Source organism: Rhinolophus hipposideros (genome assembly GCF_964194185.1).
Source record: "Rhinolophus hipposideros genome assembly, chromosome: 8".
Classification (NCBI taxonomy): Eukaryota; Metazoa; Chordata; class Mammalia; order Chiroptera; family Rhinolophidae; genus Rhinolophus; species Rhinolophus hipposideros.
The window spans coordinates 73778064-73803326 of record NC_138054.1 but is presented as its reverse complement, the minus strand read 5'-3'; the positions used below and the strand labels follow the sequence as shown (position 1 = coordinate 73803326).

General features: G+C 45.3%; 1 protein-coding gene across 4 annotated transcripts; it reads left to right on the top strand.

The window, feature by feature from the left end:
* Positions 1 to 4391: 4391 nt before the first annotated feature.
* On the top strand, positions 4392 to 22219 carry TMEM39B (transmembrane protein 39B). 4 transcript variants are annotated; one of them, XM_081058011.1, is made up of 10 exons: positions 4455 to 4519; positions 6169 to 6295; positions 6805 to 7024; positions 7412 to 7491; positions 7607 to 7690; positions 8008 to 8162; positions 14974 to 15310; positions 16254 to 16441; positions 20235 to 20355; positions 21769 to 22219. In XM_081058011.1, the coding sequence occupies exons 4-10, from the start codon at positions 7486 to 7488 to the stop codon at positions 22009 to 22011; spliced, it is 1134 nt and encodes a 377-aa protein (XP_080914137.1). In that variant the 5' UTR covers positions 4455 to 4519; positions 6169 to 6295; positions 6805 to 7024; positions 7412 to 7485; the 3' UTR covers positions 22012 to 22219. The 4 variants fall into 4 exon arrangements, with proteins under 4 accessions (XP_080914138.1, XP_080914136.1, XP_080914137.1 ...); XM_081058010.1 differs by lacking the exon at positions 7412 to 7491 and having other exon boundaries at positions 4393 to 4519; XM_081058012.1 differs by lacking the exons at positions 6805 to 7024; positions 7412 to 7491 and having other exon boundaries at positions 4392 to 4519; positions 21769 to 22218.
* Positions 22220 to 25263: the final 3044 nt, after the last annotated feature.

Here is a 25263-nt window from a genome sequence, read left to right as displayed (position 1 = left end):
AAATAAAAAAAAAAACAAGTTCGGACAATTAAGTTTGCAAACTCCTCCTAGAAAAAGTGCTACATCCCTCTGCTGAATATCACTACAGTCACCGTTGAAGTACTCCCTTTGAGAAACTATGCACCGATGGCAGCGCCTAGTCCACCCTTCAAAACAATTTTGGAACTCTTTTTCTGGAATGGCCATCAGAGCTGTTGTATTATCCTTGATGTCCTGAATGTCATCAAAATGTCTTCCTTTCAGTATTTCCTTGATCTTTGGGTCAAGAAAGAAGTCATTGGGGGCCAGATCAGGTGAGTAGGGAGGGTGTTCCAATACAGTTATGTGTTTACTGGCCAAAAACTCCCTCACAAACAGTGCCGTGTGAGCTGGTGCATTGTCGTGATGCAAGAGCCAGAAATTGTTGGCAAAAAGTTCAGGTCATCTAACTTTTTCATGCACCCTTTTCAACACTTCCAAATAGTAAACTTGGTTACTGTTTGTCCAGTTAAATTGGACCATTATTAATTTGTCCAAATTCATAATGAATAAGCCCTCTGATATCAAAAACAATTAGCAACATCGTTGCAACAAGTTCACGAAATTGTCAGACCTCATATAGTTGACATACAATATTAGTTTTAAGTGTACAACAGTGATTCAACGTTTAAGTACCTTATAAAATCACATTAAGTCTAGTAACCAACCATCTGTCAACCACACAAAGTTATCACAATATTATTGACTATATTACCTATTCTGTACATCACATCCCTGTGACTTATTTATTTTATAACTGGAAGTTTGTACCTTAGTTCCCTTCACGGATTTTGCCTATTCCCAAACCCCACCTCTGGTGAACATAAGTTTGTTCTCTGTATCTATGAGTCGGTTTCTGTTTTATTCTTTTAGTTTGCTTTTTAGATTCCACACATAAGTGAAATCATACAGTATTTGTCTTTTTCTCTATCTGGTTTCACTTAATATAATACCCTCTAGGTCCATCCATGTGTTGCAAATGGTAAGATTTCATTCTTTTTTAGGGGTGAGTAATATTTTGTGGCTAATATACACATATATATATCACATCTTTATTCATCTATCAATGGACACTTAGGTGGCTTCCATGTCTCAGCTATTGTAAATAATGCTGCAGTGAACATCGGGGTGCATACATCTTTTTGAATTAGTGTTTTCATTTTTGGATAAATACCCAGAAGTAGAATTGCTGGATCATATAGTAGCTCTATTTTTAATTTTTTGAAGAGCCTCTATACTGTTTTCCATAGTGGCTGCACTAATTTACATTCCCACCAACAGTGCACAAGAGTTCCTTTTTCTTCACAGATCTAAGTATTCTTGCTGGCAGAAGAAAGTGAGAGCAAATCCCTGGGAAGCTGGAACAACTGCAGGTGACATTTCTTCAAAGTCTTAGATCCTAAAATCATGTTAGTTTTCTTTGTACTTCATAATATATCCATGTTTCAATAATAATAGCTAATACTTAAATAGCACTTATTATGCACCAGGTGCCATTCTAAGTACTTTATACAGACTAACTTAATTTTCACCATAATCTCGTAAAATCGGTACTAGTACTACCCTCGTACTTTTTACACTGAGGAAATCTGAGTAATTACACTTTAATATTGAAAATAATGCCTTACATTTCCATGAATAAAACTGACATTCCAGAAAGCATTATTGTGTTTTATCCTGTGGTTTGCGCACCCCCACTCTATACCACCAAACGTCTGCTTAATCTAAGTTGAAAACTGATCTAGAGGACAGACCAGCATTGGTCCCAAAATAATACGACCAAGGAAGAGATCCCAACTCCTAACAACCAATGACACAGGACTGGCCTAGAGCCAGTGGCATTTCCTCAAAAACTCAAGACTCCTGGAAGAGCCAACAGAGAGCAAGTTAGTCAGGAAATAATGCAAAGAAGGGAAGTGAGGGCTTTAAGGTCACAAAACAGCTGAGACATATGGCCATAGATCTGGGGGACAAGAACCTAACCAACCTCCTGCCATCTTATATTTTCCCCAGAGAGCCTGTAGGAAACATGTGAAAGGATTAGAACCCTAGATGTTTCTGCTAGAGACTGGGATAGAAGTGTATACTGTTCTAAATTATTTCAGATGTGGCTGTCAGACACCAAACAAACTGGTTTTCTGTAACAAAAGTCCGTAAAGTCTTCAGGTATGGCTCTGTTTCCTTCATTGTCAGTTAAGTTCTCCCCAAAAGGTAGAAAATTATCCACCAAGATTTCCACATTTATATCCTATTTGCTTAGCCATCCCAGAAAGGAGTTTTTTTTCCCCCAATACTTCCAGCAAAGATTCTAGGATTGCATCTCATTTGGCCTGCATGGGTCCCTAACGTGCCCCCACACCATCCTCACCACAACCAGTCACTAGCAGGGGTGGCAGGGATGGAATGTTTTGATTCACCAGGCCAGGATCATCTGCCCACAGTGGCACTGCAGAGTAAGGCAGCTCCACCAAACCACATAGAGAGTGGGAGAAAGGGTAGTTTCCCCAAGGGAAAATAAGTATTCTTACCTTACCAGAAGGAATGAATAGATGCTGGGCAAGTAAAATCAATAGTTGACATGTACAAGGTATACAGGAGCCACAGCTAATGGGACACATGCACAACAGTCCATTTGAATGGATTCTTATGCTGGGTTGTATGAGTGCCCTCAAATCAATTCAGCAAATATTTCCTGATTATTTGCCATGTACAAGGTCCAGCACCTTCCACATAATAAATGTACAGTAAGACATTCTGCTACCACCAGCCCCAGTATGACAACAACCAGACTCAAGCTATTGCTTCGTCGCATGGAGTATAACAGGCAAACTCCTACTCATCTCAGAAACCAGCTCTTATGTCACCTCCTCGAAGCCTTCTCTTAACTGTAACACCTCCCCTGTCAGTCAGCCACCTTCCATCCACCTCTGAACTTGGTACAGATTGCTATTATTATCACACTGTACCATAATTTATTGATTCTCCTCTCTCTACCCCAATAATAAGTGACATCTCTATCCCCAGTGCCGGGGATATAATAGATGCTCAAAAAAATTTGACTTGAGTTGAAATGAGTTCCCAGGGATGGCCTATCTTCAGTCTTCTATGGAATATTCCTGAAACCATTTAGCTTCCCAACTGCCCATCCTTTCAAAAGTCAATTTGCCATTATCTTAATTCAACTGAATTAATACTTATTGAATGACTATCATGTATCAGGTAGTATTAGGCTTTTGGGGATTCAGAAATTAACAAGATACTTTTCAAATTCAGTACTCTATAAAGGGGCCAGAACCAACTCTTCTACCAGAATTTCTTCAGCTGGAAAAAGAATCTCAGCCTTGGTTTCTACTCTTTGTGACATGCTTTGTGACATGGTCATTCTCCCCCCTCTCTTGTTCCACCCCCAGGTCCCTTTTCCCCCAGACGGGAAGGCCTGCCTTGTTGTAAAAGCTGTAATTTAATGGATGTGTATGTGTTGAATTAAACTTCCTATTTCCATTTGTCTAACCGAAAAACCTAGGAGTAATCCTTGATCTCTTTCTTCCACACACCTATCCAATCTATCAACAAAACTTCAAATCCAGAATCCAACCATGTCTCATCTCACTCAATCTGGTACCAACCATCAACATCTGCTAAGATCATTGCAATAGTCTCCTTTCTGGTCTCCCTGCTTCCAGCCTTGTGCCCTTACAGTCTATTCTCACAGAGCAGCAGGAGTGATTCTTTAAAAATGGAAGTTCAAAGCCTCCAACTGCTCCCTGTCTCATTCAGAGTAAAGCCACACTGCCCTATTCGGTCCATCTCTTTTCATGTCCTACTCTCATCTATTCCATCCAAGCCACAGTGGCCTCCTTGCTGGTTCTTAAACACACCAGGTATGCTTGTGCCTCAGGGCCCTTCCACTGACTTTTCCTCTGCCCGGAATGCCCCCTTTCTCCAGATACCTGCATGATTGACTCACTCATTTCCTTCAAGTGAGGGAAACGGGGAAATGACTCCTGAGTTTTGACTGGGGTGGACCAAAGAGCAGTAAGACTGGAGAGAACGGTGACAACCCAATTTTGGATAGTTGAGTTGGAGGCGCCTGTGGGCCATTCATGGATACAGTCCATCTCCCGCAGGAACTGAGACGGGAGGCGGGTTCCGGTCCCCTCTCTCGGGCTTGAAGAGATGCTGGGAGAAAGCACGCACAGAAGAGTAGGAGGTGGGTTTCCCTGCCTCTCGGGTTTCTTCGGGAGCAGCTGCAGGAAGGGCGTGGGGGACTGCGAGACAAAGAGGGCGCAGGCTCCGCCTTTGTCCGGGCGGCCCCTTTAAGAAGCGCGCCCCCAGCTTCTAGCCCGCCTTGTATGCAAATTTGGCGGCGAGGCGGGAGCGCGCGGCTGATACCCGGGGAGTAGGCTGCGGCGGTTAGTCCTCTCCCGGCCGCCGTCGCCTCCGACATATTGCCCGCAGGAGCTGCGGCGGCGAAACAGAGAGCGCCGGGGGAAGGAGATGGGTAAGCAGAAAGGGTCTGGCTTGGCCCGGGAACAGGCGTGCGCGGTGACTGGAATGGCCAAGCTGCTAATTGTTCCCCCACGCGGACAGAGTCCCGGCGAGGGGGAGGAGGGATGCTAGCGCAGAGGGACCCGCCCCCTCCTGTCGTTTTGCGGAGTGGGTCCTCTATTGTGGGGACAGGACACTTGAGTGGTGCGCAGGACTTCTAAAATGAAGGGGGCTTGGGCTTCGGTGAGGACCCGCTCACCAGCGCTAGGCGTGGGGGCGGGGCTTGGCGGGGGCGGGGCTTAGTGCTGGGGGCGGGGCTCCTGGGGTGTAGGCGCTTGGTGCGGGGGCGAACTTTCTGGGCTGTAGAGGCTTTATACGGGGGGTGGTGGGTGAGAAGGAGACCTAGACTAAGGGAGCCCATTCTGGAGCGGGACTTCTGGGCAGACAAGAGTCTTTATTGGCTTGTGGATGGGTTTTCTGGGCTGATAATTGTGTGTAGGCGGGGCTTCTGGGCTGAGGGGCTTTATGTCGGTGCAGAGCTTCTAAAGAGAGGAGAGTAGGTGTGGGCAGAGTTTTGGGCTGAGGGTTCTTGTGGGGGATTTTCTAAGCCAAGTGTAACAGAGTATGAACAGAGCTTCTGGGCTGGGGGCTGGGTGGGGGCAGAGTTCCTGGACAGGTATTTGTGGAGACGTGTGGGAAAAGCTACCAAGCTGAGGATCTAGGGCAAAGGGGGGGTGTGTTGCTCTGCGGGAGTATGAACGAGGCTATAACCGTGACTAGGACTGGGCTGGTGCTTAGCTTTGTGCAGGACGATGCCTGGGAACTTGGGCTAGACTACTAAGCCTAGAGGAATAGATTGTGGGTCCCAGTTCTGGGTCCACAACCACAGCATTCGCCCAAAGCCTGGATCCTTGACGGTGTGCTGGGGCCCTGGGTCCTAACCAGAGACACCAGGAGGCCCATTGAGCTGGATCTCGGACCCTGGAGGAAAAAGCCACAAGGGTGCCCGGAACTGTAAGCCTACAGACTGTGTAGTATCTGAACGGGGCAGTGTACACCAGAGCTAAGAGCACAGGACCCAGACCCCCAAACTAACTACCTGTGACGCAGAGTAAACTCAGTTTCCTGATCTATGGAAAACCTACCTTGCTGGGTTCATTCACGCATCAACATGTACTCATTGGGCACTTATTGAATGCTGGGTACTGTGGTAGGGCCAGGGAATACAACAGAAAAAGGTAAGTGTAGTGACCCCACTGACTCATTCTAGTGGGTAAGACAGACAATAAATATGTTAACAAATGAATCAGATAAATTCCAAGAGTGAATTGTGGTTAAAAAAAAACAAATGTAGAGGGTTATGGAGGCACAGAGTTCAAAAATGCCAATCAGGGAAGGGCTCTCCAGACAGAGGATACAGCAAATACAAGAGGTAGTAGAAACAAGCTTGGTTTGTTTAAGGAAAGAAAGGCCAGGATGGCTGAAGCATGGGGGTGAAGCAGAGAATGGTAGGAGATGAGGTTGAAGAAGTAGGCAAGGGCCAGATCATAGGTCTCTGTGATTAAATAAATGAGACAACAGGTAACAGTAGGCAGCATCGTTGCTCTTATCCTTGATATATGCCCTCTGGCTTGAGGATCTACCTTATGTTGAGCCCCACAGGAGGACGAAGAGGTCCCAACAGGACATCATACTGTCGAAATCCACTCTGTGAGCCAGGATCCTCAGGGGGCTCTGGTGGGGGCCACACTTCCAGCGCATCGGTCACCAGTGTCCGTTCTCGCACCAGGTAAGCTACCTTTCTGTCTATTGCTCCTCACAATGGGCTCACAGGGGCAGTATGGACAAAGCTGCCCCCGACTGGGCTCGAGGCTGTGATACCCTAGATGCCAAATGGGTGCTTAGAAGGCAGTGAGCAGCAGAAAAGACCCAGAGGGTGGTCACTTGGACAACTGCAGTGCAACATAGTACAGTAAGCTCAGAAGGATTCCAGTTACAGTTCTGCTCCTGATTTGCTGCTGGCTTGTACAAGTTGTCTCCTCTCTTTGGGCCTCCTTTTCCTCATCTGTAAAATGGACCTAATAATTATTTCCTTCCTGGGGAACATTGGAAAGCCTGAACAAGACTAGGGATAGGAAAAGGCTCTGTCAGCTCGTTTGTCGGACAGGCAGGATTAGGAGGACTCCACCCTTCCCATGAACTGCTTTTCTGATCCTACCCCACAATCCTGTACCACAGAAACCCTTCTTGTTAGGGTTCTTAGATCAGCTCCTGATGTTGTTCCCTCCCTACCCCCAGGAGCAGTCCTGGGACGGGCCTCTCCAGCCCCCCACTGGCCACCCAGACGGTCGTGCCCCTACAGCACTGCAAGATCCCCGAGCTGCCAGTCCAGGCCAGCATTCTGTTTGAATTGCAGCTTTTCTTCTGCCAGCTCATAGCCCTCTTCGTTCACTACATCAACATCTACAAGACAGTGTGGTGGTACCCACCCTCCCACCCGCCCTCCCACACCTCCCTGGTAGGTGCCCAGCTAGGTCCAGTGGTGGGTGTGTGTGTGTGTGTGTGTGTGTGTGTGTGTGTGTGAGACATTTGGTTTCAGTTTAGCATAGCTTACTTAGCACTCTGTTCACTGACCATGGGAGATGTAGAAGGAACAAGAAACTGGTAATTCCGGAACACTCGCCCCGAATGTGCTTAGCTCCACACGAGGCATTATCAGTGTAGCAGAGATAAATCTGACAGACTTTGCCCAAAGGAGCACAGTCTTAAGTCCTGTGAGGGAGATGAGCCACAGGCATACATGAGTATTTCAAGGAGTGAAAAGATCTCTGTGCAAAAAGAGGTTCAGGGACGGGGCATGGGTGATCAGAGCAAGAGGGCTCACACACCACTCTCTTACCTCCAGGGATGGTCCCACTTTCCTCCTCTGGGTCCTGTTCTCCTCTAGGTAATTTCCTGGCCTGACTCAGCTGGAGGCCTATGAAGGTCAGAGAGTGGGGACAGTCTCTATGGAAAGAACTGGGCAGGGGGCGGTGGGTATGAGAAAAGCTGGTATATGGGCAGGGGGCCAATGTGACCCCCAGCCTCTGCCCCCTGACAGAATTTCCACCTGATCGACTTCAACTTGCTGATGGTGACCACCATCGTTCTGGGCCGCCGCTTCATTGGGTCCATCGTGAAGGAGGTGATTGGGTCCTAGAGGCTGGGGACTTTGGGACTCCCCTTTCCCTTGGGGGTGCCACGGAGACACGCTGAGCCCTTCAACCCTGAGGCATTTCCCTGGGACTCCCTTTGGACTTGGTTGAAGAACATTACTCACATCCCATCGGCTCTTGGAGTTTACTGGGTATCAAGGAGAAGGATTCACTCTGCCAGGTTCTGCCTAGTCTGCTGCCCCATGTTTCCCTGGGTGGGTTCACAGGCCATGTTGGGAGGAACTTGGGCACAGCCCCTGTGCCCTCCATCCAAGACCCCATCCCGTCCTATCTCGCCCTGACTCAGGCTTCTCAGAGGGGGAAGGTCTCCCTCTTTCGCTCCATCCTGCTGTTCCTCACCCGCTTCACCGTTCTCACGGCAACAGGCTGGAGTCTGTGCCGCTCCCTCATCCACCTCTTCAGGACCTACTCCTTCCTGAACCTCCTGTTCCTCTGCTATCCGTGAGTACCCCTCACTTCTCCCCCCACGGCCTAGCACCTGGCTCCTGACCTCTGCCCTGAGTGTGGCTGGGTCACCAGGTCCCCACACCTGGAAGTCTCACATGCAGGGCAGCATCAATGTCCCCTCATGTTGTCTGACAATATCCCGCTGAGATCAGGGTGATTAGCCTTCTTTTGCAGGAGCAGAAACTGAGACGGCATAATTTACCCAGGTGCCCCCAAGGGGGAGGTCAGAATGGGACTAAGATCTGAGTGAATACCTCAAAGGAACCTTCCTGAGGGGGAGTGCATGGGCTTTGTCTCTCTTTTCCTTCTCTTTCTGCTGCTCTCGCTTTCTTGGTCTCTTTTGTGTATCTCAGTGTTTATGTAAGCTCTCGGTACTTTCCCCTGGTCTGTGCATGTGAGCACCTGCGCGTGTGCATGTGTCTGTGTGGGCGTCTGTGCATGAAGTACGTGTGTGCATATCTGCATGTGCATGTATATCTGTCTTGGTGTCTGTTTTGCTCACTCACTCCCTCCCTCCGTCTTGCCAGAACCCAGATTGTTAAGGATGGAGAGATAGCGTCTGGGAGGAGCCCAGGACCTGTCCTTTCTGGCCTAGAATTGGGGAGGGCTTTGGCAAGGTGTCCACTCTGCTGGTTCCTGGGGCAGGTGCCTGGCTTCCTGAACATTTAACAGTCATTTCCCAACCCCTGAGCTTTCTGGTTCATGAGCTTCCCCAGGCTGGACCATCCCTGTTCCCTGGGAAGATTCAGAGCTGGATACTCCCCTCCTCTACTCTGCATGAGGACACTGTCATGGGAGGAGCCCCCTCACTCTTCAGTTAGATCTAGTTTTTAATTAGAAGAGTGACTCATGTCATATAAAAACGTTAAACGTTACAGAAGCTTTTTAGAAAATGCAATCTCATTATCTCAGGCCCCCAGAAAACCTTTATTTACAGCATATCCTTACATATTTTTTCTGTGCAAGAACACATACACATACACTTTTTTAAAAACAAAAATGGGATGATACTATGTATGATGTTACACAATTTATTACATTTTTCACATAATCATATAACTTGAATATTTTTCCATGGCAATACACGTGGGTCTGCCTTATTTTTTTTAAATGTATTCCACTGTATAGATTTTTCACAATTTTTTTTTTCGTTTATTGGTAGATTTTTGAGTTGTTCCTAGCTTCTCCCTATTTGAAACAATGAGGCAGGGAACATTCTTTTGCATACATCTTTGCACATTTGTCCAATATTTGTGTACAACAGATTCCCAGAAGTAGAATTACTGCCCCAAAAGTTATATCTATTTACATTTTCACTATATATTAACGACTGGCCCTCCAAAATGGTTGTACTGATTAAAACTGTCAACAATCACCTTAATTTGACCCTTTTTTGGTTTCTATCTGATAAGTCTATGCTCCTTGGATACAGACATCACCCAATGCTCATATTTTGCCTTTTTTTAAATTTTTAAAATTTTTATGAATATAATACATGTACTGCATAAAAAAAATCAAATCCAGTAGGCTTAAAAGCTTATAATGAAAAACAACCTCCAACCCTACCCATCAGAGTTTTAGTCCCACTTCTAAAAAGCAGTGTCTATCATTATTTCTGGTTTTGTGTGTTTTTTGAGTTACCGCCATAATTCTTGTATTCTTATACCTTTGTTTATTCCTTTCAAAATTTTATTTATTGATTTTATAGTTGGGATGATAGGTTTACATAGTTAAAATTCAAAAGGTATACAAGAAGATGAATGAAAAAATCTCCTCTTGACTCCTGTTTCCCAGCTACCCAGTTTCCCTTCCCAGAGGTAGCCACCAATATTTCTGGTTTCTTATTTATCTGGAAATAAATGTTCTTTGCATATACAAGCATAGCACACACTCATATATGCACATGCATACGTGTTCACATGCAATGACGGGGAAAGATTTAGTTCACCCTTCTATCTCTACTGTTCCAGTGTTTGATAACTTATTATTTTTAGTTTCCTATTGGTTATCTTTTTCAGTAATATGAATATGCCTGTATTTTTTATTCCATCAACAACAGTCAGTATCTTAATCCCTTTTATGTAAGATGAGAATATTAGGAACCCTACCCATTCACTTTTACTCCCCTCTTCCTCCTCTCATTTCCTGGCAACAGTACTCTTTACTTTTATATTGTCAAGCTTGACGTTCACATTCTTGTATATAACCACATTTAAGTTTTTCATTCTTTGTCTAAGGCTAATTCTAAAAATTAAAAACCAATAGGGAGCCTTGATATTATTGGGAATATGAAAATATCATTCACTGTAAGGCCAAGTAGTACACATAGATGACATTCCTTCTCTGTAGTTACTGAGCTACAATCTTGGGCCTCTTAAAAAAAAATGTTCTAGTGTCAACGTCAAATGGTTCCTCTTTTCTTACATTCCATCAATTGCTTAAAATCATGTCATATTTTAGTTTGCTTCATATTTAGATCGTAACTTTCTTACACGACTTTTTGTTTTTCTTAAAGTTTCTAATTGCCTTTCTTTTTTCTTGTTAACAAAAGAATGATGGACCTTCAACATATCCTCAGGTTTATCCAGCTTCTCAGTCATGCTACCTGTTGCCTGGAGTTCACCTCCCCCCCTCCCCATTCCCCTCCCAAAGACACCCTGCTGGAACCCTCCATTCTCCTGCTCCAGTCGGGAGTGGTTCCTCTTTAGGCCTGCTGTACAGCTCTCAGCCTGGGGCTTCCTTACGCTGCCTTCCTGGGTTGGATCCAGTTTCCTGGATCCCATGTCCTCCTCTTTCTTGGTTTTCTCCCTTATTTTGCTGGAGTACATTATCAGGTAATTTCCTTAACAGTGGGTACATGGGAGGCATATACATCCTGAGTCCTTGAATGTCTAAAAATGTCTTTATTCTGCCCTTATACTTGATTGCTGGTTCTACTGAACGTAGATTTCTAAACTCAAATTCATGTTCTCTCAGAATATTGAAGATACTGCTCCATAGTCTCTAGCATCCAGTGTTTCTAATGAAAAAACCAATGCTAGTTTGATTCCCATTACTTTGTGGATAACTTATTATTTTTTTCTTTCTGAAGACTTTTAGGGATATCCTCTTTATCTTTTGATCATTTGAAATTTCACAAGAATGTGTCTAGTATGGAACTTTTCTCATTAATCTTACCAGTATTCTATAACTTTTTTTAACCTGGAGACTTAGGTGTTTCTTCAGCTCATGGAAAATTTTTTCTATTATTTCTTTGATAATATCTTCCCTTCCATTTTTTTCTATTCTCTCTGGGATTTCTGTTCATCAGATGGTAGACCTCATAGACTAGTCATCTGTTCCTCTTACATTTTCTCATGTTTTTCTCATCTCTCTCTCTTTCTCCCTCCCCCTCCCTTCCTTCTTTCTCTGTCTTTCTCTCTTCTCTTTCACTTTGCCTTAGGGAGAGTTCCTCATCTTTATTTTCCAGCTTTTTTGTTGAGATTTTTTTCAGCAATCATATTTTTCATCTCTAAGTCCTCTTTCTTGTTTTATGATTATTCTTTTCACATAACATTCTGTTCTTTTCCTAAAAAATCTCTTATGTTCCCTCAATTTTGTCTTTCCACCAGGGTTAATTTTTCTGTTTCCTGTTGCTGGTTTTCTAAACATAGTTGGTTTCTTTGGTTGTCTATTTATATTTAAGAATGAAGGACTGAGTAAATTGGAGTGTATTTTCTCTCCTTCTGCCATTGTATCCATGAATAGAAGTTTTGACTGGGAATTCTGAGTACGTGAGCAGAGTATACTGATTCGCAAACTGTTTTGGGATCATTGAATAAGTTGTCAGTCTGTGGGCCCCATAGGCCGGAAGGGGGGCGGGGCACAATGTTACCCTAGGATGCCCACATTAGAGACCTCAATTCTCTTCAGACACTTTATTCAATTTCTTTAGAGAAAAATCCTTTAGAGTGGGTTGTGTGAGGTGTGTAAGAAAGGGGAATGATTCTTGCACATAAATTTGCATATTTTGCCATGTATAATGCACATTTTTTTGCCCAAATTTGTGAGGGAAAAATAAGGATGCACATTATACATGGGTAGTGCTAATTCCGTGTCTATATAAATGTTTTTAATTCTTTTATTTATGCTGATGAGTTAAAAGTGTAACTCTAGAATAATAATAACAATATCCGTATACCCTGGAATATGATAATCAGTTTTGGAATACAATAATCAGTTTTGTTGAACTTATGACGAACTTTCAACGACAGAGTTCTTGACCCTCTGTGACGCATAAATATCGTAGATTTGTTAGTAGTACATAAAATTTCTTGTACCATAATGTGTTAAAAAGTAAGTGCTAAAATTCTTTTATAATACAAAAAACAAGTACCTAAATGTAAACAAATTAAGATTTGAAATTAAAACAAAAACATTTATTCCCTGAAAGTTTGGGCCAAAAACATGGGTGCGCATTATACACTGGAGCGCATTATACTCGGCAAAATACACTAGATCTTTGTTTAATCCCATTTGTTCAGCCCTGCTCCTTACTTCTACCCTCTATCAAATGTACCCATTTCAAGCCAGAGTCGATCTTGGGACACTCAGCTGATAATCTCCCTCACCCAGTGCAGCCCTCTCATGGCATGTTCTAGAACTACACCATCCAATTTAAGTAGCTTCTAGCCGCCTGTTATTGAACATTTGAAATAGACTAGTTTGAACTGAGATGTGCTATAAGTATAAAATATACACTGGAATTTGAAGATTTAGTACAAAAAAAGAAAGTAAAGCATCTCATTCATAAATAATGATTACATGTTGAAATAACATTTTACATATATTAGGTTAAGCAAAATAGAGTATTAAAAATTAATTCTATTTTTTAATATGGGCTATTAGAAATTTTAAAATTACATATGTGACTCATCTTATTTCTATCAGACAGTGCTGCTCTAGACAATGGCCTCCTTCTTCATCTGTCAGAAAGAGATAACCCCCACTTTCATCCTTTTTGCTGATATGGATTTATTTTCTACTGTCATGTCTTAAGTGGAGAGGATGAGAGGGAATCTGCCATCTTTCATGTGAAGTTGCTTCTAACTTGTGACCTGTCAGAGCAGTCACTTGCTATTACCACATTATTTAATTGTACCTACAGTTTTTCTTGGAGCCAAAGCCAGGGAGATTCTTAAGATTCTTGCTCTTAAGTTTGACTCTGAATCCCTTGTATGTTCGGTAGGTGTTCCACCCCCTCATTCCCACAAGGTATTCTGAAGAGTGTTTTGGGAATCCCATTTCAGTCTTCTTTCTTGTCTCGCAGAATCACTGACCTATTTCTTTTCTAAACAAAATTACTCATATATTGATCTTATACTCTGAGCCAGGCACCATGCTGGGGGTTGTGCAAAGATTAAAACAGTTTTTATGAAAGTACTAGCGTAATGCCTGGCTGAACATAGAGAATCAATATAGTTGCGTAACTTAAGGCAAGTTAAGGAAACTGAGGCTCATAGAGGTTAAATAATTTGCCCTAAATCACAGCACTAGTAAGTGACAGAGCTGGGATTTTAACCCTGGCCTATTTGCCCCTAAAGATTATGCTCTCAACCATAATTCTCTAAATTATCTTACTTAATCCTTACCCCAGGGAGAATGATAGCATTCCCATTTTACAGACCAGAAAGCAAAAACTCAAAAGAGGCAAATTGCTTGTCCAAGGACAAAGTTCCCTTCTTGGAAGCTCAAAACACAAGAAAAGAAGAAATTTCTGTTGATAAGAAAATGTAGCATTCTCATTGGCCCTAACTCCTGGGGCCCGCCCAGTGACCCTTCTGGGTCTATGTCTGAGGACCTGAGGAAATTGAGCTAAAAAAAAGAATGCCTGTAAAGAGCATCTGTTCTAACGTTTGATGTACTGTGCTCAGTTTGATGTAGGTGCTCAGCACCTAACTACTTCTTATAATTAACTATCCTTCTGGGCAATGAGTCTGTCTAGTTTTGCCCTCAAACGATATTGGCCAGACACTCAGAACACCCCTTCACCCCTTGACTAATTAGCTCCAGCCCTAATCTAAGGATGCTGCTTGGGGGATAGGATTTGTACTGTTCAAGGGCTCATTTCCGTGTGTGGCATATAATAGACACATAAGGCACGTAATGAACTGCTCTCCTCTATATACTTTAAGAGCTGCCTCTAACATGTACTCATAACAACGTACACCTCACTGTCTCACCTTACATTGTCATGCCGTGTACATTTCAAATTAATTAATTACTCACAGTATTTGTTGAGTATCTGTCCTGATCTTTGGTACCAGACAGTTCTGGGTTTGAATCCCAGCTCGGTTACTTCCTCACTAATTGTGCAATCTTTGGGAATCTACTTCATCTCTCTGAGCCACAGCTTCCTCAGCTAAAAATGGCACAAAATAACAGTAACTAATGCACAGTATTCTTAGAAGGAAGAAAAGGAAGACAGTGCACGTAAAGCACTTAGTAGAGTGTCTGGAACATAGGCTGTGCCCAATAACTGTGAGCTGTTTTGATTACTGTTAGTCAGCAATAGACTGTGAGGGCAGGGACTCATCTCTTGCTTCCTGCTGTAACCCTGATTCTTGGCACGCACTCAATGCTAATACATGTATTGAATGACTAACCATTGGATGAGAGGATGATGGATAGAAAGATGGATAAATTCTCCCCTCTGAAAAGCCAGGAAGACTAAGGCCCAGTGAGGAAAGAAGGATTCCATCAGTGTCTGAGGTTTGGGATTCTGGCCCATGGGCAGGCCTGCCCTCACCACTGTCTTCCCCAGCAGGTTTGGAATGTACATTCCGTTCCTGCAGCTGAACTGTGACTTCCGCAAGACAAACCTCTTCAGCCACATGGCTTCCATGGGTCCCCGGGAGGCTGTCAGCGGCCTGGCACGGAGCCGGGACTACCTGCTGACGTTGCGGGAGACATGGAAGCAGCACACACGACAGCTGTATGGCCCAGACGCCATGCCCACCCATGCCTGCTGCCTGTCACCCAGCCTCATCCGCAGCGAGGTGGAGTTCCTCAAGATGGACTTCAACTGGCGCATGAAAGAAGTGCTGGTCAGCTCCATGCTGAGTGCCTATTATGTAGCCTTTGTGCCTGTCTGGTTCGTGAAGGTGCGTAGCTCAACCCAGGAAGGGAGAGGCCTGCCTGGGGCCCTGCTGCCTGCCTCACAGGAGCCCTCCTGCTTGTACAAATAACTCAACTGTGTTTGATGAGATTTCGTAGTTGTCTCAGGAGTTAGAGAACTACTGCCTCCATTTTAGAGTGAAGAGAACAAGGCTCATTAAAAAGAAGTGAGCTGCACAAGGTCACCCAGCCAATGAGGGGGACGTTGTTTCTAATACTTGATGACAAAGAGCAGTGACTTGTATTTCAATTTGGCTGTTTTGGCACAGGCATGTCACAAGATCCTGCCTTATCATTAAGTAGGAAAGCCAGGATTCATCCAGATCTGAGTTGACTCTAAAAGCCTGTGCTCCCTGTCTAGCTTGTATGGCCTGGGAAGGTACCTCCCCAGCTGACTGTAGGCTTGAAGCATTTCTCGAAGGCTGGACTGTACTGAATGATTCGAGGTTGAGAGATGTTAAAGTCTCTTGAACACCTACAATGTGCTAGAGCTTTCATGAGTATTATAATCCTCCAAATGCCTCTCAGAGGTGATTGGTGGTTACTCTTACCCTCTTTTAACAGATGCGCAAATTAGAGCGTAGAGCAGTGCAATGATTTGCCCCGGGTCATATAGTTAATAAGCAGCAGAGGCAAGAGTTGAACTCATGTCTGTTGGACCTTGGGGCCTGTGCTTGGACCTTGGAGCCTGTGCTGTGGCTCAGAATAGTGGGCGGTGGGAGCGGTTTTTCTTTGTAGAAAACTAAATAGTGGACATGAGGTCTATGCCCATGATTAAGCCTTCTTTGTTAGGTGTTCGATCCTTGGTTTCAGGTCACCCTGAGTTCTCTCCAGGGCTGTCCTGATCTGCAAAGCAGATAGAATCAGGGAAGGGGGAGGCAGTAAAGCACTATGGGCATCCCAGCCTTACCCCCCTGTCGTTGCCCCTAGAACACACATTACTATGACAAACGCTGGTCCTGCGAGCTCTTCCTGCTGGTGTCCATCAGCACCTCAGTGATCCTCATGCAGCACCTGCTGCCTGCCAGCTACTGCGATCTACTGCATAAGGCCGCTGCCCACCTGGGCTGCTGGCAGAAGGTGGACCCGGCACTGTGCTCCAACGTGCTGCAGCACCCGTGAGTTGCCCTACCCTTTTCTACCCAACCCCAGCCCTCCTGGTCAGTGTCTGGGGTCATTGACCTCATCACTCACCAACTCATTCATTTAGTCAGCAGTTACTGAACATGCCTTATGTGCTAGGTCTTGTGGCTGGAGTGGGGTATGGCAGAGCCCAAGATGGACATGTTCCCTCTTCTTAGGTAACTTGGACTGTACTGGAGATGGGAGGGGGGCAGGCAGTAAATTCACAGACTCATTGACTTTCACTGACTATTATTTATTCACTCATTGACTGAGTTGCTCATGCTTGCATTTATTGCTTCACTCCTATCATCTGCTTACGACTCATCCATTCAATCATTAGGTCATCTGCTTTTTCAGAAGACATTTATTTCTACCTAATTCATACCAGGCTTGGTACTGTGTATTGGACAAAGGAGCTTGGCTTTGACCTATAGGCAGAGGGGATCTATGGAGGATCTTGAACAATGGAGGGACCCGTTCCAAAGTGTGCCTTAAGAAACATCAGTCTGGTAACAGGATACAGTGCTGTGTTAACTGATGGTGAATCCTGGCCAGGGAAGAAGAGACACAGGGAGGAAATGACTGAGACGAGATCCTTGAGGGCTACACAGTCTGGTGGGGGTGATACTGTGTACACAAATAGTTAGGATGAGTGGGACGAAAGAGGCCCAGCTGTAGGATGGCACTGCACCCAGAGAGGCCTTGGGAGCCCTGAGGTACTGGGCTGTCCACCCCTCAGCCTGGCTTATCCTTCACAGTGCTTAACATTTCTACAGCCCTCACCGCAGTGCTTTTCACCCAGGTTATACTAATTTTTCTGCCTGTATTACCCCATTGGGCTGGCAGCTCCTCAAGGCTGGGACCACCTCTGAATCACATTGAGTCTTGGGCCCAGTACAAGCCCTGACAGACAAGAGGCTCCAGGACAGATTTGTGGAGGTAGGCCCACCAAAAGTAGAAATGCACAGGGAGGCCTGATGTTGGACCTTCATACCAGTCAGGGTCTGTCTCAGCCTCTGGCCAGGTGGTCCAGGAAAGGGGATGGGCATTGCCAAATGGGCCAAAAGGGGCCTCGGCTAGCCTTGGGCTCTGAGGAGAGGGAGGAGTAGAAAGAGCACAGCTGAATATGAGGATAAACCTGTCCATAGCTCATCACAGGCCACAGATAAAATCCAGGCTCCTTCACATGGCTTCCCAGCTGATGAACTGGGTCCTGCCAGTCTTTTCTGCCTCATCTCTTACCGTGCCCCAACTCATACTCTGCTCAAGCCAGGCCAGACCTCTTTATAGCTAGACCTCTTCAGAGGCTCAATTCTGTGTGCACCTTTTTTTTAAAGATTTTATTGGGGAAGGGGAACAGGACTTTATTGGGAAACAGTGTGTACTTCCAGGACTTTTTTTCAAGTCAAGTTGTTGTCCTTTCAATTTTAGTTGTGGAGGGTGCGGTTCAGCTTCAAGTTGTCCTTTCAGTCTTAGCTGTGGAGGGCGCAGCTCAACTCCAGGTCCAGTTGCCATTGCTAGTTGCAGGGGGCGCAGCCCACCATCCCTTGTGGGAATTGGACCGGCAACTTTGTGGTTGAGAGGACGCGCTCCAACCAACTGAACCATCCCGGAGCTCAGCTCAAGGTGCCATGTTCAATCTTAGTTGCAGGGAGCACTGCCCACCATCCCTTGCAGGACTTGAGGAGTTGAACTGGCAACCTTGTGGTTGAGAGCCCACTGGCCCATGTGGGAATCGAACCGGCAGCCTTCAGAGTTAGGAGCATGGAGCTCTAACCGCCTGAGCCACCAGGCCGGCCCTGTATGCACTTTTTTATCTAGGCTTTTGCACATGCTGCATGTTTTGTGTGGAACACCCTTTCCAACTTTCTTTTCCTGATGAATTTCTAATCATCTTTTAACACTTTGCTTCTTCCAAGAACACTTTTCTAAGCACTCAGGATGGGTTTGGTGCCCCTCCCCTATGCTCCTACAATCCTATAATCCCATGATCATTGCACCTAACACTTTTGCTGTGTTTTCTTAGTTACTTGTCTGTCATTCCAGGACTAAAGCTCCTGGAGGTCAGGGTCCTTGGCTGTCAAACATTCAGATATCTCCTCACTCCTGGCAGAATGTCTGGCTTATAATAGGTCCACAGCAAATTTTTTGTGTTTTTTGTGTATAGTCTTCCCCCCCTCTCCACCCCCCCCCCCCCGCCATCTTCCGCCTTCCTCCACCCTACTCCAGTTCAAGACGTTGTTTCTCAGTCTAGTTGTGTAGGACACAGCTCCTTGACCCATGCTGGTATTATGAGCCTTGTGCTCCCCCGGGCTGAGGCAGTCATTCATCGGTTGGCAGCTCTCGCCGGCTGCTGGCCACTCTTGCTGGCTGCTGGCCGCTCATGGCAGCACACAGTAGCACACAGCCGCTCATGCTGGCTGCTGGCCACTCACGTATTTCTTTTTTTTTTTGGTGTATTTTTTTTTTAAGTAAAATTTACATACAATGAAAAGTACACATACAATGAAAAGTACACATCTTTTCAAAGTACACTAAAGTATACACTTTAGTGTATAATTTTTTCAGTTTTGATAAAGGCATATACACCCATATAACCCACCTCCCATCAAGATACAAAACATTTCTAGTCCCTCAGAAAATTTCCTCATGGCCACTCCTTAGCCCCCAACCAACTTTCCACTTTCTTTCACCATAGCTTAGTTTTGCCTGTTCTACAACTTCATATAAATGAAATCTTGTATCCAGCTTCTTTCATTCAGCCTGTTGTCTGTGAGGTTCATCCATGTAGTGCATATAACATGATAACTGTTTTTGAAATGAATAAATCAACAAGGCAGGATCAGGAGATCGAGCTTCTTGCAGACTGATTCTCAGTCCTCTGGCCAGGGACCCTTGGAGTTCCTGGGAGATCTCACAGAACATTGGAAGAAAGCTCACTGGTCCCACTGCCTCACTCACTTGCTCACTGGACCCTCTCTGTGCCAGGCCTTGTGGTGTGCTCTGAGGACACAGAGATGAATTGGACACCGTTCCTTCCCTCAACGGCTCCTAGCCTAGTGAGGGATACAGGGAAATAAGTGACAAAGCGTTAGAGAAAATGGACCAATAGTAGGGGAGTTGGGAAAAGTTAAAGGATGCTGAACTCTGTGGGGAGTGTGAGAAAGGCTTTCTGGAGGATCCTGGGTTTTGAAAGATGACAAGCTTGCCAGAAGGATGAGGGAGGCATCAGGAAGGGCAGTCCAATAGGAGGGAATGACTTGTGCAGAGACATGAAGTAGTAAGGTATGCTGAAGAAACTAGAAACAGTCTGAATGGCTTGAGCATGGTGGGAGTCATGAAAGGCCACCCAGGGCCTCAGAGGCCATGCCAAATACTTCGGGACTTGATCCCAAGAGCACTGGACAGTCTTCAGAGGGTTTTGAGCAGAAAATAGACTCAGCTTGATATTTTACGAAGACCACTCAGGCAGCTGTGTGATGGACCAATTGGAGATTAGAGGTGAGACCGGATGAATAAAATGCCAGGGAAGGAAAAGAGTTTTTTTGACAGTCTCTCAGACATTAATGTCAGCCCTAGACCTTGTGACTCCCAGTACAGTGAACGTCTCGTGATTCTTAACCCCATTTTACAGAGAAGGCAACTGACACCCAAAAAAGGAAAATCACTGTGTCTAAGTGATAGAAATGGGAGTAGAGCCCTGGTGGGCACCCCATGCCCAGTCTTCTGGTACTTGCTTTTGTGGGTGAGCTGGGCGTAAAGGGCACTGTTGGGCTGTGCCTGCAGGTGGACTGAAGAATGCATGTGGCCACAGGGCGTGCTGGTGAAGCACAGCAAGAACGTCTACAAAGCAGTGGGCCACTACAATGTGGCCATCCCCTCCGATGTCTCCCACTTCCGGTTCCACGTGAGTCTTTTCCCCTGGGAAGGAGGGGTGGGGTCTGATCTAATGGGCATAGAGGCAGGAAGGTGATGTCATAGCAAGAGAAAGCGATTTTCAGTATTTCCCAAATCCAAAGGAAGACGTGTACATATGCAGCACAAGGGCAGCCATACAAATGACCGCCATTTGACAACTGCAGTTTACTTGATAGCAGATCTTGGGAAATACTGGGTGGAGGCAAGAAAAATGATACAATAAAAGGAGGGGTTCTTAGTGGGGAAAATGATAACTATCATGATTCCTTACTGTGTGCCAGGCACTGTGGTAAGCACTTCCCTTCTATCAATCTTTACCAGAATGTTGTGTATGGGAGAAATGCCGGGGTCTCCCCATTTTCAGATGCTAAGAGAGCTTAGAGAGTTTAACTTGTTCCAGGGTATCTTACGGGGAAATTTGGAAACCAGTGGTAATGACATTGTGGAAAGTGCTGCTTAAAATCATCTAGGCTAGTGGTCTCCATTTTATTTATTTTACTATCAAAATCTTTTTTCCAACACAGTCATAGACTAAAGTTCAATATATAGGATCTCATGGCACGGCTGTGTTTAAAAAGTTGGAACTCCTTTCATTTCCCACTCACCACTGCTTTAGTCCCTAAAACGACCTCCTCAGAACCTGGGGCTCAAAGGAACACAGTTTGAGAAATCATTGATCTGGGTGATCTCTTCATTTCACAGTAGAGAAACTGTGAGGGTCAGGGAAGGGGTTTACCTGACGTCCTGCAGCCTGTCAGGTGCAGAGCTGAGCCTGACAGGCTGGTCTCTTGGACTCCCATTTCCTGCCACTTCTCCCATCCTGGAAGCAGCTCTTGAGGTTTCAGTACCTTGGCCCCTGCATTCTTTGAACTGATCAGAAAACCTTTCTTGAGTCCCTACACTCTTCCTTGCCCTGTAAACACCAGGTAAGAGTGAAGTGTCGCCATGGCCCCTGGAAGCTTCTGGCCTAGCTGGCGATGCTACACATGAAGTAGTAGGTGCTCAGGCTGTAGATTCTACAATAACCTTCCATGCCTATATCATAAGATTCTAATTTGTGCAGGCCTTACAGTACCCAAGAAGATCATGTAGAAAAAGATGTTGATTTTAGACTGGAAAAGGTTTGAGAGCAGGCAAGACCTCTCAAGAAAAGCTTCCTGAAGGAGGTGGAGGTTGAACAAGATCTTAGCTTATATGGAAAGCAGTAGTCTTGACAGAAGGAATACCACAAGCAAAGGCAGAGGGGTGGCAAAGTCCATGCCCGACCCTCTGAAGTCTTTCTCCCCACCCAAATCTCCTTGGGGCCCCAAGAGCTTGTCACCTTCAGTTGCCCACCTAGCCCATCCACAAGGCAGGTTTCAGAAGCCAACTTTCCAGCCTGTGCCTACTCTTTCCTGGGCAGTTCTTTTTCAGCAAACCCCTGCGGATCCTTAACATCCTGCTGCTGCTGGAGGGCGCTGTCATTGTCTACCAGCTGTACTCCTTAATGTCGTCTGAAAAGTGGTACCAGACCATCTCGCTGGCACTCATTCTCTTCAGCAACTACTATGCCTTCTTCAAACTGCTGCGGGACCGCCTGGTATTGGGCAAGGCTTACTCGTACTCGGCCAGCCCACAGAGGGACCTGGACCACCGGTTCTCCTGAGCCCTGGGGCGACCCCGGGGACAACATCCAGGCTGCAGCCGGGAGTTCCTGGGGAACGGGCTGTTGGGGAGGGATGAGTGAGGGGCAAAAACAAAACAAAAAAAGACAAAAAAATCCACCAGAGCTTTGTATTTTTGTTACATACTGTTTCTTTCTTTGATAATTGATGTGATTATGAGGAAAAAAATCCTATTTTTTTACTCCCAGTAAGTTGTGTCTTGTATTTCTTTCCCTTCTTCTTGCCTATCAGAGTGCAGAGGTGTGGGATTCTGGGCCAGGAAGCCTCATGTGTGGCTTCTGGGGCCCCTGCGGGCTCTACCTTCTTCAATGGAGAGGAGAGGAGGCACCCAAGGTCATGGTCGAAGTGCTAGCTGCTGCTAGCTGAATGCTCACTGCCTTGTCTTAATCCAGCTTTTGTGACAATCCTAGTCTATAGATGAAGAATGGGCTCAGAGCTATAGTGACTTGCCCAAGTTAACAGCTAGGAGGTAGAGCTGGGCCAAAAAACCCTCCAAGAGACGACACTACTCTCCTGGCAGGATGTGATGTCCTGATTCAGCATGCAGTCCCTGAGACCCTGGCTTTGAGGTAGATGGTGAGAAAGCCAAGACAGAAACAAGTCCCACTACACTGAGATGGGTGTAACAGTTATCCGGTACAGAGTAGCAAAAGGGAAAGAATGTTTAATGCTCTTGACTTCTTGGAGGAGATAGCCTGAGTTGTATCAGCCACTTCCTAGGTGGATAAGAGGGAAAAGGTACTTCAGGGAAAAGGGCACATGCAGTAAGTAGCATGGAGTTTTGGAACATCTTGGTGTCTTTTGGAAGGGAAGAGTAAGCAGAATGTAATTCCTAGAGCAGGAAGGATAAGGAAAGTGGGGCGGGGCAGGGTGGAGCTGGAAAGGTCTGCATCAGGGAGGACCAATGGCTCTAGACAAGGGAGGGTTTGTGAGCAAGGCCAAGGGCTAGAGTGGATACAAAGCGCTTGGAGGGCCACCTGGCTCCTATGGGGTGGGAGGAGAGGAAACACAGTTACAGTCACTCATCTAGTCTACCTGTGTTCCCTGAGCCATTTTTTTGGCCACAGGATATGCAGGTGAGTCCACAGGGTGTATGGGGGACAGACAATCCACAAATGTGTTTGGTGCTTCTGTTGAGGCAGGCATTGTGCTAGTGGGACAGGTACAAAGATGAGGAATAATATCAACAAAAAAGTCTAAACCTGTAGAGAATTTTTATGAGTTTATTTGAGTCAAAACTGATGATAGTGCTGGAAAGCAAGATCTCAAATGCTCTGGAGAACGGCAGTTTTGCAGTTTCTTTTCTGCATTTGGAATTAAGAAGGGAACAGAAGAGTACATGAAGGTGGGAGAAAGCTAAGGTACAGGGTATAGGATAGCTAAGGTTAATGCTCCCTTGAGGGCGGTTATGCCTCCAAGGGGTCTGAAAAAGAGGATTACTCTGGTATTTCAAAGGTGTGTTAACCTAGATGCACAAAAATAATGGACAGGGCTTGCTTAAGGCAAAGATGAACCTTTTACTAAAAAAGTTGTATGCCTGGAGCGTGACTACCCACCATGACCTGCCCAGTTAGGAATTTATGATCAGATCATCCTGTGAGATTACTTTTGGTCAGATTTATTACAGTGCCCCTTTGTTTTATCCACAATACATACTACCGTGTTTCCCCAAAAATAAGACCTAGCCGGACAATCAGCTCTAATGCGTCTTTTGGAACAAAAATTAATATAAGATCCAGTCTTATTTTGCTATAAGACTATAAGACCGGGTCTCTATAAGATATTATAATACCTGGTCTTATATTACGTTTTGCTCCAAAAGATGCATTAGAGCTGATTGTACAACTAGGTCTTATTTTAGGTCTATCTCTGCCATAGACAACCTTGAGAGACGTATCTTTCTAAGCAAATTAGGATGCTAACTGCTGAGCAAAATGTGTGTCCAGGGCACTGGGTAGCAAAAAGGAGAGATATCCCTAACTCTGTCCGGAAAGACAGGCTGTTTCAAGGAAGTGAGAAATGGTCTTGAAAGTGAATAGTTCACCCCATGGTCAAGGGGGAAGGGGGGGCATTACATTCCAAGCAGAGGGAACAGCATATGCAAAGGCACAAAAGAACTTGGGGGGAAATGATTCCCCAAATATGGATGGAGCCTGGGTTGCCTCATGGGGAGTAGCCCAAGAAGCCAGTAAGGATCAGCCTGTGTCACATTGAAATGTTTGGGCATTACCTAAGGGCAGACAGTAGGAAGTTGCTAAATAGAGGAGTGACATGATAAGGTATCTCCTTTTAAAGAGATAATGGGTATGAATGGGAGAGCCTAGAGGCAGGAAACCAGTTAGGATACAGGCAAAATAGCTCGGAAGAGGATGAAGAGGTCTGACGTTGAACAGGGGCAGTAGAAAGAGAAAGATAGTGCTTCTTTTTTGACCTTGAATTCAAGAGTTGGCTTTTTGAGTTGTTTCCATTAATGGGCCAGGCACACAACTAGAGTTCGCAATTTATTGTGACAGGACCTGGAAGTCCAGGTCAGTTATTCTGATTCCAAAAGACAGCTCCTCTTGGGACCAGTGACTTGAAGATATAGCCTTCCTCTGTGTGTGGAAGTGGGGGACAGGAGAACTAGCCTGTCATACAAAAAGAGGCCAAATAGGTGCCAGCATAAATCCCGTAATTCAAAAGGTACATGAACACTCAGAGCTTCAATTTCTTCAACTCATAAGGGAGATCATTTCCCATGCTTCGTGTAACTCACAGGCCTGTTCGTTTTGTTTATTCATTCAACAATTATTTATGGAGCACATACTATGTGCCAGATACTGTACTAGGTGCTGGAGATAGTGATGAACAAATACAACACCAATCCCTGCTTCCAGAGAGCTTGCTGTGAGGATAAACGAAATAGCTCTGTGAACTATAAAGCACCGCAGCAGTCTTATTATTTTTCTACTTTTCATCTTCCAATAGAACTGTAAGCCCGTTTACTCCTGACTTATTTCCTTATCTCTGTATCCTTGAGCAAGTCACTTCCCCTCTCCAGATAATTCCTTATTCATATCCAGCTGGGTCTATGATTGGCATTAACTACAAAAGTAAGGATTGCTTTCCGAGAGAAAACGTTTCTAGTCTATTTCCTCACTAGAGGCAGAAAAAGATGAGAATTAGGCACACTTTCTTTAGGAGGTAATCCCTTTCCCCCTCCCCGCCAAGTCTCTCTCCACCCACCCCTTTCA